At 43.7% G+C, this 12,303-nt stretch overlaps 1 protein-coding gene across 1 annotated transcript; it reads left to right on the forward strand.

The window, feature by feature from the left end:
* Positions 1-179: 179 nt before the first annotated feature.
* arl4ab (ADP-ribosylation factor-like 4ab) lies at positions 180-3,777 on the forward strand. Its single transcript, XM_080788030.1, has 2 exons — positions 180-308; positions 1,366-3,777. Exon 2 carries the CDS (start codon positions 1,480-1,482, stop codon positions 2,104-2,106), a length of 627 nt encoding a protein of 208 aa, XP_080644156.1. The 5' UTR covers positions 180-308; positions 1,366-1,479; the 3' UTR covers positions 2,107-3,777.
* The last annotated feature ends 8,526 nt before the right edge of the window (positions 3,778-12,303 follow it).

Here is a 12,303-nt window from a genome sequence, read left to right on the forward strand (position 1 = left end):
TGCGTCGGTGTCGCGCGTCGAACGCCGCAGATCTACAAGCCCACAACGCGTCGAGTTAGCGAAGCGTTGTGGGCTTGTAGATCCGCGGCGTTCGGCATTTGGCCCCTCCTCCTCCTCCTCCCCCCCGGACCGCTGCTAGTGGGGAATGGAGAGGAGGGGAGGAGTCACAACCAGACGCACTTTATCTCCCTGGATGAGTGGATGTATGAGGATACATTACATTTACATTTTACATTACCTGCTGCTGCTGCAAAACGGCAACTGTTTATGCAGTTTTCTAATCGCGGGAGGATCAAATGAATTAACAGGTAAAGAAGAACATGCATTTATTTCATTAATATCTAGCAGCAAACGTACGTACGCGCCACGCAAAATAAAAAAAAATAGTGTTAATGTTTCGCTAATTTAATTTGACAGTTTTAATATTGTACAATGTACTAATGTAATGTTTGTGTTGTTTTCATTGTAGTTCGTGTGTCAGGTTATATAGCCTGCGTGCCAGACAGACAGAGCTCGTATATAAGGTCGCTAATTTGGTGTCAACCGTTTATTTTATATTCTAACACTTGTTGGAATATTCGGCTCTCAAGCCGCAAGCGTGTGTGGGTATGTTGCTGAGCAACATCTTTCCCTCTTTAAATTTTTTGTTCTCTTCTTTTTTTGATCACCTCTACACAAGAGCGTTATGTTAAGCTTTTGGACTAAAACCTTAACCGTTATAACAAACCAAACTTATATTATATATATCGGTATTACTGGGCAGTGGGGGGGGGGAGGATAATTTGGAACCTCGATCTGGGTGGAATTATAAGAGGCGTCCTACGGTCCTAGTGTTGACTCGAGTCTACCCAGTGAATAGGAATTAGCGTATCAAATCCCTGTTGGTTTCCGTGGCGCTACATGTGCAAATAAGCTCCCATACGCCCCGCTGCTTCATTTCTCACTCAGCTCATGCTACCGGATAACGCCTATATTGCCTTTTTCCAGGATGTGTTGGTTTAGTAGCGTGCTAGAATGATAAAGGGAGAGATAAAGCAAGGACTTTCATTCACCTCCTTTGTATGATAAATTCCTGTTTCCTGTTCTTTTGGCTGAATAGAAGTGTGTGTATATATATATATATATATATATATATATATATATATATATATATATATATGTATGTTTTGATGAATTGAACAAGGTGGACCCTCTTGTAAACAAGTGTAATGCTTTTATCGGGTCGTCCACTCGCAGCTATCAGTTTTTTTGTATTGAGTTGTGCTTGAAATGTACTGTCATTCTGCCAACTATCAATCAATCAATAGTGTTGTTGTTGTGTGTGTTTTTACAGTTGCCGTCAATTGAAAGCTCTTGTTTTCCCAGGTTCCTGCTGCAGCCCCCCTGGGACCAGGAGCAGCCGTGGCACTATCTGGTGAAAGCAGAGACCTCCCCTAGTGGCTCGTGGCGTCCTCCTCGAACGGAACGTCGAATCAAAAGATGGGGAACGGATTATCGGACCACCAGCATGCCCTCTTTTCCTGCCTGCCGTCATTCCAGGCCCTCCACATTGTCATCCTGGGACTGGACTGCGCGGGGAAGACCACCGTGCTGTACCGCCTGCGCTTCAACGAGTTCGTGAACACCGTTCCCACGAAGGGCTTCAACACGGAGAAGATAAAGATGTCCCTGCGGGGTCCCGGCCAGCGGCGGCGGCGGACGACGGCGTCGTTCCACTTCTGGGACGTGGGCGGCCAGGAGAAGCTGCGGCCGCTGTGGCGCTCGTACACGCGCTGCGCCGACGGCATCGTGTTCGTGGTGGACTCGGTGGACGCCGAGCGCGTGGAGGAGGCCAAGACGGAGCTGCACAAGATCACGCGGCTGGCGGAGAACCAGGGCGTGCCGGTGCTGGTGGTCGCCAACAAGCAGGACCTCCGGAACTCCCTGAGCCTGGCCGAGATGGAGCGCATGCTGGCGCTGAAGGAGCTGGGCGCCTCCACGCCCTGGCACCTGCAGCCCGCCTGCGCCATCATCGGAGAGGGCCTGCCGGAGGGCCTGGAGAAGCTCCACGCCATGATCGTGAAGAGGAGGAAGGCGCTTCGGCAGCAGAAGAAGAAGAAGAGATGATTGATTCGGCAAACCCCCACACAGGGAAGGGGAAAGGCGCTCGTTCGGAGCTGTCTTTTTGAGTGACTGAAATGGGTGGTTGGAGCTGAAGGGAACGCCCCCCCCCACACACACACACACACACACAGTGGCCCTGCTTGAGCCCAATGCAGTTGACTTCTCTGTGAAGTCTGTATACACATCGTGGCTGATTGATTTGCATTTGGTCAGTCCATTTGGAACTGTTTGTGATCAGGGTTATTATGGTGTTGTTGTCACCGGGCCGGGGCCTGCAGCGCCGTTGCTTAATGCCGCGTGGACTTTGGATAGTGACAATCCAGCGGCGGTGACAGACAGAGCGCTGATTTGTTAAAGGAAGTATTACGCCATACTGCAGCCCTTAGCAAAGACCACAACAAACATGTGCATGTCGTCACATATGCTGGACTATGGACTCCCGACAAGACTCGAGTCTTAATTGACTCATGTTTGTATAGCCTATATACCTGCTGTTCTGCAGTTTTTACTGATGAAAAGAAAAACACTAAAACAGTGTATTATTTTTGTTTACCAAAGCTGAGATTCCAGATAAGTTATGTATTAGAGAGAGCGATCAAATTAGCAGATGTCAATCTTTTTTTTTAAATATAATAGTATTTTGTCTCCATGTTGCACAATGGGAAGAGGGTCCACAAGAAGTTTACATTCAATTTGATGAAATAGAAGTTAAGAATGCACAGATGGGGCTTCTTCCTAATAAGTGTTGTCTGTCGGTCATGTAGTTTAAACATTTACAGCGACTGTGTGACTACTATCATTATGGGGGGGGGGGGGTTGTGTTTAGCACCAGCCTTGCTCACAGCGGATGTGTCTTGTGTAATTCTGTTGAGTGACAGACTATTGGCTCAGCAGGAATATCCATTGGCTGCCTTGCAGGGACGTGCGGAGTGTTAGAGAGTCAGGGGCTAAAGTCCCGGCACTTTTGGACAACAAATTGCAGATCTACAAGCTTACAAGTTGAGAGCTTGTAGATCAGCTATTTTCAAGGGTTCAACCCAGCACACACAGCACAGTGGTGTATAACGACATGGATTTCTAAACAAATTTGTTCAACGCAAAATACTGTGTTCAAGTTCAGGAGACTTGGGGGGGGGGGAAACGCAATTCTCCTGAATGCTGCCTTCCGGCATGGCATGGCATGGAAAGGAGAGGAGCGGCATTAGCATTTCTTTCACCATGTAGTAAACGCTGCATTTGTGGTCTGGAGAGGGCAGTTGTTTTACAGACGGGTTAAAAGGGCAGGGGCCGAAGCCCCCTTTTGACGTCTTATTTGTGCACGTCCCCTGCTGCCTTGTCAAACCTCCATCCTCATAATACAAAGCAGGCTGGTGTCAGAACCAACCACGGTTTGCTAAAAGACAGTCAAGTGTTCAATCAATCAAGACGATAGTCAAAATGCACTTTATCGGTCCTTTTTCTTGACCTTCGAGCTTATATACACGAAACGCAAGTTTTATATGAAGTTTATGAGACTAAAACAAGAGAGATGGGTTTTGTTTTGTACTTTAAAAAGAGAGATTCTGTTACATGTGTCACCCTTTCACTCTGTGTGTTTGGCAGGGGTGTTCATATGAATGTTTTTGATCCAATTTGTTGACCTTGAATAAAGCAACAGTGTGACAACTTATACAACAGCCGGTTTATTTTATCTTGTCACAGCACGGGCTACTTAATATCACTCTAGTGAGAACTAGCATCGCTTCTCCCGTCTGTGTACGTGGAATCAATTAAACATTTTAATATGATATTTATTTACGCTATTTTGGCATGAGCTGTACACGAGTGTAAATACAGAGAAAGGGGTAAATGGTGCATTTATATAGTACCTTTATCCAAGGCGCTTTAATACACACATTCATACACTGATGGTGGCGGAAACCATGCAAGGCACCAAACCTGCACATCAGGAGCAATTAGGGGTTCAGAGTCTTGCTCAAGGACACTTCGACACTAACTCTGGGGGGAGCCCAGAGGGTTCGAACTGGGAACCTTGCGGTTACCCATCCGGCCACTCTACCCCTGAACCACCGCAGGCCCTGAAATGGTCGAGCGGAAGACGGCTTGAACAGATGGAGTCAGTCATGTGTTTTCCAGGTGTTGGAAAGGGTACTAGCCTTACATTGCATCACTGTGCATTTACTGCCAGCTAACACCCATCCACATATATTGTGCTCTGCATTTGAAACCAGCTCAAGTTGAACAGTGACAGCCAGAGGTTAAGTATTGTAGGGAGTGAGTCTGTATATGCTCATGAATATTCCCAGTGAAAAATGTTGAGGGGACCTTTTTTCTGTTTCTGTATTGCAGCTGGCCCTTTGAAGTCCTAGCTGATTCAGCTAAAACAGATTCACCAGGAAATGCATTTGTAACATTTTTTTTAAAAGAAATATTTAGGATATTTCTCTTTTATTTTTTCGTCCGATATTATACCAGTGTGTAATAATACTAAGAGCCCTGTTATCAGATTTTTTGGGGTTATTTTATTTGAGAGGTAAAAAAGAGTTCCATGTATTTTAGATGTTTATCCTGGACTGGCTTCTGTTGTACTAGGATGTTGGTTTTGGTAGCGCTGTGTGTGTTTTGAGAAGAGTGGGCACAGCCAGTTCTGGCCCAGGACATGTTCCTTCTCCTGGAACAATAACAGACACAGAGGGGGCACTGGTCAGAGCAGAGATGACCGCTTAAACACTAGCTCAACATTCTGTCGAAATATCAGATCTACAAGCTATAACGACGTGCCGCAATGCTTCGTGTTGTGAACTTGTCTGTGATTTGGTAGTATGTATGTGGAACACCCATCATTGACGTTAATATAGCCCGGTTAAAGTGGTTAAGGAGCCACAAATAAATATACCTTATAACTTTCAAAACAAAAATAAAATCACTTTTTGTGACTTTTCTTTTTAACTAAACAGTGAAAAGACATTCAAGATAAACAACAATTAAACATAGGTTTAGATGTACAGTAACTACTAACTATCATTGAGTTTGAAAGCCAAAGTATGTGTTCAGGCAGGTTGACATGCATATGGACAATGGAATCAAACGTTAAATTGACCATGAGTATGAGGAATAAGAAATCCAGTATTATAATTGTGCTAAAACAATGGCCCGATATTTTTGAGAATGTATGTGACACTGATGAGAGTGGGGAGGTATATGCAAATTGCACACACACACACACACACAAAAAAGTCAAAAGTATCAAACTGCACGCAGATAGGGATAATAATCATGATCAAGGTGAATATGATGATAACATTATAATAGACTGCAGAGGCTCTATAGTGGACTATGCAAGCAGATTGGGTGCCCAGCATGCACAGGCCAATGTACTCCCAGAAACCCTGGTGCTGTTTGTGATGCCAAGCCTATAGCCAGTCCAGCAGCTCCAAAGATAATTCCAAGTCAAATAAATATTACGCAGCTTTTTCTTTTATGCAGCTTTTCCTAATCTTTTCAACCACGTCGTCGAGGGTGCAAGGAATGCAAATATAGAACTCTGTGTTATTCTTTTACTGAAGGAGCATTACATTATTAAGATATAAAGTTAACGTTGCATTATTAAGGTAGCTTTAGAACCAGTACATATTAACAGGTAGCTAAGGTAGTTAGCTATACCATTGTCAGCCATTGTGCGTGCGTGCGTGTTTACAGTTTCTTTTTCCATTACAGACGGCTCACGCAGGGCAGGATGGCACGGCAGGTTAAAACTCTCCCCCTGTTCCCATGGCCCCTGGCTGAGAGAAGCCGACCCGGGTTCATCAAAGTGACGGAGGCTGCCGCAGGGTTCAGTTGTTGTTCCCATACCGCCAGAGTATCAGCCCCCCCCCCCCCTTCTCTTCCTCCTTCCTGCAGCATCGCAGAATCCTGTCCCGACTCCGCTTCCCTTTGATCCAGTCTAAAGTCCACTAAGTACTAGTGGGGCCTATCGAACTACAACTTTGTTGTGGGCCTTAATCGCTGACCCGTAACACTGCGTCGAGTCAGAACCTCGCATGGAGCGCCCTCCCTCACACTTCCACACTTGGCTCCGGGCTCGCCCATGCTGCGTGTATATACTGTAGTATATTGTACACTATACATGCGGTCATAAATGTTTGGAGCTCCCTGTAATAAACGAGCGGTGCACATGCGGCCATTAATGACTTCCAAGAAGGAATGTGCATGCATGGGGCAAATTATATCTGGAGGGGTTAACCTTTTCATGCACAATGTATACATACAGCCAGGCCTTAAATGGAAGGATCTTTCCTGCTCTTGCTCAAACAGTACATACTGTACCTTCTGTCAGCGTATACCGTACCTGCCACGACTAAAACTCGACTACTGTAAAACCAAGACGAAAAATGTTTGTCGACTATCTTTTTCCACGACGAAAACTAAATGAAAGCTAAAGCTATGATGATGACTGAAACTAAGACTAAATATACTGACGATTTCGTCAACAAATAAAAACTATAGACAAAAATGTTAGGAAGGGACTATAGTGGACAAGAGATCCAGTATAAGTCATTTGTACGTCTCTAAATGTTTTGATGAACTGAACAAGGCGGACCCCTCTTGTAAACAAGTGTAATGCTTCATCGGGTCGTCCACTCACCTCTAACAGTTTTTGTATTGAGTTGTGCTCGAAATGTATACTATAATTCTGCAAACTGTTAATACATATACTTCAATCAAACAAACGCTGTTGGACAGACTGGAAATAACATGTACGATTTTACAGTGTAGATTTTTGCTCCCCAGAGGGGAGAAAAAAAGAAGTCTAGACTCGAGCAGTTCTCCAAATGGGTGTATATAGGCCTATACGGATACAAGTCGTACATGCTGCTGAATGCTGGTGATTTGTGTGAACTGGAACGCTGATCTGGGCCTTTTTGCCTCCTCCCCGCCCTCGTCTGTGTGAAACTGTACAGGGTGTGGACAGTATCGTCGCCAGCGCAGGGAGGAAGACGTAATAGTGATAAGAGAGGAAGGACCACTCCCTGTGCTGTGTCCTGGTCACGGTTTCCTGCCCCTGGCTGTGAGTATAGTAGTAGTACTACTACAGTATATGCTCACCTCCAGTGGTTGAAAGGAATTAAGTACATTTAGTCAGACCTGAGGACGATTCTACAAATGTCTTCTAAATCCTGACGGTTTTCTGATAAACCCCGCATGTTTCTATGTCAGTGGGGCTCAATATTTCATGTCAAGGACCCCCAAAAATTGTTATGTAATTGGCCGACGAATCGATCCCCCCATCTGGAAATATGTCGTTCCAGGGACCCCTCAGAAGCAAAGATTTGAGTTAAGAACGTTCGCTTTGAAAGAATATATATTCCAAGATTTGCGCCACATTTTGATGATTTCTCAAAAATAGCAGACCTATACAAGCTCGTAGCGCGGCACTCGGTGCCACGCTATGAGCTTGTAGATCTGCTATTTTTCAATAGCTAAAGTATAACACAATGCTTAAAGGACAACTTTAGTTTTTTTCAACCAAGGTTCATGTTTTAGGTTGTCATTAGAGAAAGTAAAAGATTAGTGTTCATTTTTCTTCATTTGCTGCTTTCTTTCGTTTTAGGGATTTTAGCGGTTTTTGACAGGGGGGCGGGGGGCATTCGAGCATGGGGCTAAATATGTATTTTCTTTACAAAATGTTATAGCGATTTTTTTATTTATTATTTACTCTAGTCCTACTAAAAAAAATACTACTACTGAATGTGTCAAACTGACATATTGAGCCTATATAACACACAGTGTGGATTCCCCCCAGTATAGGCTACCTTCATATTCAGTAGATCCTGTGATCTTCTGTGGCCAGATGTAATTTCCTGGGGTATATTAGGACTATAGTAAATAATAAAGAAATAAATCGCCATAATATTTTGTAAAGAAATACATATTTATAATATGTACAATAAAGTGTAATTTTGGTAAATTAAATTGGGTATTGAATAGGCTTGTGGTATTCATTTCAATAGGCCAATTTAGTTTAATTTTGACCACACCATGACATTTTTAACATGCACTGTAAATTGACCTAATTTGCTAATAAATAGACTAAACATGGCATTAATTATAACATGCAGAATATTTACATCCATGTACTTATTTCCATAGCTACAGAGCAGCTGAAGCATGAGGACACATGACATCATCTGCACTGATTCAAGATCATGGTGGAGAAATCCTGGCTGGTAGGTTAAAAAAAAGCAGTGTTTAACTCTTTCAGAGTTTCAAGTCAAATCAAAGTTTTTGTTAGACTTCTCTATTGGAGAACTGCATTTTTGAATTTGAAAATTCTCTGATGTGACTGTGCGACAACAAAAGACCTTCAGAGAAAGCTTGACTTGTCTGCTTCCAGGAAAAAAAGTTGAGTTGATACAATGTTTAGTTTTTGTGTTGGAAGCCATTTAAAAGAGCCTGCATTTACACCGTGTAGTGTTTCTAGGACAACAAAAAAGGTTATGGCTGGTTTAAGTTTTATTTTCCAAATAACTTTCTTTCTACTGGGGGTATACATACCTATGACATATCTCATTTTAAAGGGTTAGTTGTCTAGTTCAATAATAAAAGAATACATGTACACATGTACTGTACCACTGTAGATATTTTGCCATCTATAAATAGCATGGTCAGTCATGACCAATGTGACCAATCCAGCTAAAACTGCCAATAGCTCTGAATTGGAACTGGATAGAAACTCATAGTCTTACCAGTACCTTGTCTATTCATGCATGTATCTCAAAAACCTGTTAAGTTTTGATAAAAACACATCCAAGGACATTGTTTTGATATGACTTGGTGCCTATGATATGTATCAAAATATAGATTTGAATGTATACTGTATTATAAAAAAAATAATTGGGTTCTTACCATCTACCGTTACAGAGTAAATCACAGTTTAAACTCGCTTAGTCAGACCATAAACCTCAGAATAGTGTATACAAAATAGACATGACATGTATCTCGGATTGGAAAAGTGTCGGATTGGAAAAGTGTCGGAGAACTCCATCGCAGCCTTGACTCTTCTTCTTCATCATCATCATCATCATCATCATCATCCTCCTCCTCCTCCCCCTCCTCATCTGATGCCAGTTCTAAATGTATAAAAATAAATAAACATTTAGCTGTAGTCAGTGCACGCTACTATGTCCATTACATGGTGTTTGCTAGCGATCAAATACATTTATTGTGCCGCCGTGTCTTTGCGGGCCGAGAGCATGATGCTACAAATAGCTAATAGTAATGTACCTGCTAATTAGTAAAATGCTAATTAGTAAAAATTAGTAAAAAAAAGAAAATGAACTGCTTCAATATGCTCAGAAACGTTATACAATTCTGCAATTCAGCATCCCTATTTAGAGAGCATGTGTCATGTTGTCAAAATTGCTTATTAGCTAATAAACCACCTTTATTTATGTGTTGCATATATATTAGGACAACAGATCATGGCAGTATATAAGCAACACTGCAGAGGGCCATATGCAAGCATAGACATTAGACCAGGGGTGTCGAACTCAACTTGGGGCGAGGGCCGCATTGGTCAAAAGGTCACTTGATGGGGGCCACAACCAGTTGCGGACGCACGCTCGATGTCTCAGTCAATCACTGCTATAATATCTATCTATCTATCTATCTACTGTATCTATCTATGCTCAGACCCAGCCAGCCAGCCAGCAAGCCACACACATAGTGTGGCCCTCATTTATCAATCGAGTGTAAAATCTGCCACAGATTCGAGTGCAGGTTTCGTAGTACACCCACGTCGCCACGGCATTTATAAAGTGATCGCAAACAGCTGATCCTTCCTTAATTTCGTTCTGACGTTAATAAATGTGACGGCTGAAATCTATCTGGCACGCCCTATGAAATCAAGCCTCGCCCTCGTTTTTGCGACTGAACACATGAAATACGACCTGTGGGAACCATGGAAACCATGGAAAAAAGGTTTCTCCCGTGCCTTGCCCGCCTCACGCACCTCTCTCTCACACACACACACACACACACACACACACACACGCAGAAGCACACGCAACTTGCAAGCCCACTGGTGTCTTGTTTAATAAAGAACGAACACCTGCATGAATTAAATAAAATTGTAGGCCTACCCTGTCTGTTTCCCTCTCACCTCGCTTGCCTTGCTGTCATGTCCACGCATGCACGCATATACATGACACATCGACATCGCATCGCCATGAATGGAATTCGTTTGTAGGCTGGCCTATATTAATTTTACCCATTCGTGCTCAGTGCACGGCGAAGACTGCGCACTGCTGTGATATTAAAGTCCTGTAGGTGACTGCCGACATGATAGCCTAGCTCTCTCATGCAGCATGAGAGAGGCTATCATGTCGTCAAGGCAGTCATAATCAACGTTTATGTAGTGATTTCTGATTTGATCATTGATGAACGAATCATAAACATATGGATGAAGGCTTGCCGCTTGCATGTGTGTTGGCGACGCACGCCGCGGTCCGGCGATCCTCCCGAGCCCCGAAAATGATCTCGCTTTTATCTGAACTGTCAAAACTGTCAAAACTGTCTAAGCACTTATAAATGGTGAATGATTAAGCCCCTTACGCCTATAGCCTGCTAGTACTTACTACAAATAGGCAAGCTGTATGCTTGTCACATGTCACTTGGAAATAAAGGCGTGCAGTCCATTCATGCCTTTTAAAATATAATAATATCATAATCGCATATGCCGCATCACTGCGTCCGCATGCGCTCCAAAATCATCTCACAAGTGCGCTCGCATAACAAGGCCAGTAAAGCAGTGTTTGATTAAGCACAAACTAATACATTGTGAACATGTTATATTGTTTTTAATTGCGCGATTTTAATTACTTGTAAAGTTGGAAATCTCTCTTTAGTTTTTTACATACACATACCGTTTTATATTAACATTTTAGGAGTGAAAACATATGTTTAGATGCCTGTGACAGTGTCAGCAGTTCAGACAAGACTGCTCCGCTTGTGTACGACAGAAAAACAGCCAAGGAAAAAGCGTAAGCAAGCTGCCGACCAGACGTGGGATTTGAACGTTGTCACGTTCAATTTCAAGCTTTGGCGGAAATGGTAAATGTCAAAAATGTCGGCAATTTCGGCGTGCACCCATATTTTGGCGTACGCACGGTTGATAAATGAGGGCCATAGTGCTCAGACCCAGCCAGCCAGCAAGCCACACACATAGTGCTCAAACCCAGCCAGCCACACACATACTGTAGCTCCGTAAGGGAATGGTTGCACCACTCAAAAAAACTGAAGACGCTACTGGAGATTGGAGAACCTGATTTGGACATGATCTGATGCAGGACAATGTCACTATGACAGAAAGAGAAGATGGGTCTGGCGACTCTGGCCACATTCATTCACCCCATAATCTCAGTGGAAATTGGAGAATATGACTGCTTCTTCATCTTTCCTGCTGAGCTTTACTGAGTGTTTGACCTCGTTCACTCGTCTGTCCTGGGTCATCTTCACAGTCTTTGCTTCATATTCTTCTTTCCGATGGTTTCTCCTGAACTGATGAACCATCTCGGAAAACAAAGTATTGACGGATACTTTCGGCCTGTCCTCGAAGGTTTCCCGACACAGTGGACACTTGCACTGCACATCCGGAGTGTCCCAGTAACGCGTGATACAGGCTTTGCAGTAGTTGTGTCCACACGGAGTGGTGATCGGATCAGTGAACACATCCATACAGATGGAACACCAGAAGTGATCAGCTGACAGGAGAACGCTGGCGGACGCCATTTCTATTTCCACGCCAAGAGAGAGAACACAACCGGTGAACACTATCGTTGAGTCTTCCGGCGAACTATGTTCGATGACGCTACAAATCCAACGGCAAGCGCCGAAGATGTTGCGAAGGTTGGAGGATCCTTCTAGCGGGCAGTGAAGAGTTCAGTAGGAGGTGATGTTGCATCAGTACAATTTGGTTGGAGGATGCTCAACAAGGTGGTGAATGGTGTTTATCTCAGTGTGGGCTCTACTTTTATATATCAGGCACTGTGACGACAAGCCACGCCTCCCCCCCCCCCGCCCCCCCCCCAACACACAGTTGCGTGTCAGCCATGCCCAAATAAGGAGTTGTTTATTTTTCCTACTGTGATGTCACGCTGACCTCCTAAGTACACTGATCGGTAATGTTAGGTATAGCCAGGG

Source organism: Protomyctophum bolini, assembly GCF_963924005.1.
Source record: "Protomyctophum bolini genome assembly, chromosome: 17".
In the NCBI taxonomy this organism is placed as follows: Eukaryota; Metazoa; Chordata; class Actinopteri; order Myctophiformes; family Myctophidae; genus Protomyctophum; species Protomyctophum bolini.